The sequence below is a fragment of the Cariama cristata genome, unplaced genomic scaffold, assembly GCF_000690535.1.
Source record: "Cariama cristata isolate BGI_N322 unplaced genomic scaffold, ASM69053v1 scaffold22312, whole genome shotgun sequence".
Lineage (NCBI taxonomy): Eukaryota > Metazoa > Chordata > Aves > Cariamiformes > Cariamidae > Cariama > Cariama cristata.
The window spans coordinates 7,393-9,162 of record NW_009605844.1 but is presented as its reverse complement, the minus strand read 5'-3'; the positions used below and the strand labels follow the sequence as shown (position 1 = coordinate 9,162).

Genomic DNA, 1,770 nt, shown 5'->3' with positions numbered 1-1,770 from the left:
AGAGCGGGTGAAATCAGAGGTGCAGATGGAGGAGAGCCAAGAAGGCATCTGTGGGCAGGACATGGGAACTCTGAACATCACCACCTCTGCAGCCGTCCCAGTGCAGAACGTGGACAATTGCAATCTCCTCTTGCATCAAGGTGAAGCCCTGGGTGCTATGGAGCAGGACCAGGAAGACCTCCAGAGCTGCCCACCTCCTTACCAGGTGGTGGCCTGCCCTGCAGAAGCAGAGGTTCAGGCAGAGACCGGGAGCGGAGCAGAAACCTGCTCCATGCACGTGGACTATGATGGTTTGCTCGTGCACACAGAGAGTGAGCCGCCTGAGATGGACTTGACGCCCCAGCGGGAGGAGACCTCTGTAGCCATGGATCTGCAGAGCGCTGATGTGCCCCAGGGGAGGGAGTTTCCCAGCCTGCCCCCTGAGGAGGGGGAGCAGGGGCCAGAGATCCCTTCCTACACGGAAGAGGCAATCTCTTGCCAAATACCAGCACTGGACATCAAGCCGGGCGACCCGCTGGCTGGGATGAATGCTCTGGTGGCTGCCACAGAAATGCCTCAGGCTTGTTCCTTGTTGACTACCACCAGTGTCACTCCATCCCAGATGAAGGTGGAGGTGTTGACTGACCAGGCCTTGGAGCACTCCTTCCTGCAAGGGATCACTTTGCTGAGTGAAATTGCAGAGATGGAGCTGGAGAAACGGAAGCAAGAAATGCAAAGTAAGTCATGAGCGAGGAGTCTGGCCAGCCTTGGGCCAGGTTGGGTCAACCTGCATATGGTCCCTGCGCTCTCTGTGTGGGCAGAGGAGCAGAGGCAGAGGTGGGATCTCTTGCATCCTCAGCTGGGCAGCAGAGAGCGCATTGCCCTGAGTTGCAGGAGCAGCTGGCACTTTGGATGGGGTTGGAACAGGGTTTTTGTTGCAGTAGACTGAGCTACGTGTGGCTTTTGTACTGCTCTCCCCTTCCAAAGGCCCTCGCCATGTCTAGACAGTTTGTGGTATGCGTAGCGGAAACGGAGCCCCACTTGCCGAGAGCCGCCAGGGTAACACCCTTCTGGCAGGCACTGAGTCTACAGTATGTCAGGGTTTGGCACAAGAGGCCCCAGTAGCTCCAAATGATGCTTTCCAAGAGCTTGGCAGGTCCTGAAAAGATCTCACCTTCCAGTAACTTCCTGAGGCGAGACGTGATGGGAACTGCCAGTTGTACCATGGCTGGGTACAACAGGAGATCTCAGGTCAGGGCCAGGGGTGGCTGGGAGGCTCCTTGAGCTGCCGTGGTGCAGAAAGGGACATCACCCTCTCCTTGAGCCTGCTGGAGGAGCAGTCTTGGAATGTGAACCTCTATAGCTTTTTTTTTTTTCTTTCTTCTTTCCTGTCCTTCCCAGCAGGTCCAGAGAGTTTCCCTGTCCGGCCAACGCTGGAGAGTTTGCTGGCTGCCAGCACCCACATGCTCATGGAAGTACTTTCCACCCCCTTTATGGAAAGTCTGAAAACCATCCGGCTGCCTCGAGAGCTGAATCCCAACAAAAAGTACAGCTGGATGCAGAAGAAAGATGAACCCGTAAGTAGTGCTTAGTGTGGCTGGGTCTGAAAAGCCACAGTGCATCCACTCACCGCGGCTTGCTCTTCCAGCCACAGTTTGCCACCCGGCTTGTGCTGCCCTTCTGCATTCAGCAAAGCCAGCCGGCGCTTCCCTCGCGTGGCATCCGTAGCTGCGCAGGAGTCAATGTGGTGCAATTTAGCTTCCTCCCTTGTTTGTGAATCAACACCATTGA

The 1,770-nt window shown here is 56.1% G+C and overlaps 1 protein-coding gene across 1 annotated transcript in view; it reads left to right on the top strand.

Annotated features, from left to right (window-relative positions):
• Positions 1–1,770, top strand: part of LOC104158486 (trinucleotide repeat-containing gene 18 protein-like) — a 17,492-nt gene that overhangs the window by 10,937 nt on the left and 4,785 nt on the right. The window contains 2 exon segments of the mRNA XM_009696153.1: positions 1–716; positions 1,381–1,556. The exon segment at positions 1–716 is cut by the window's left edge and continues 17 nt beyond it. Coding sequence (XP_009694455.1) covers positions 1–716; positions 1,381–1,556 — 892 coding nt within the window.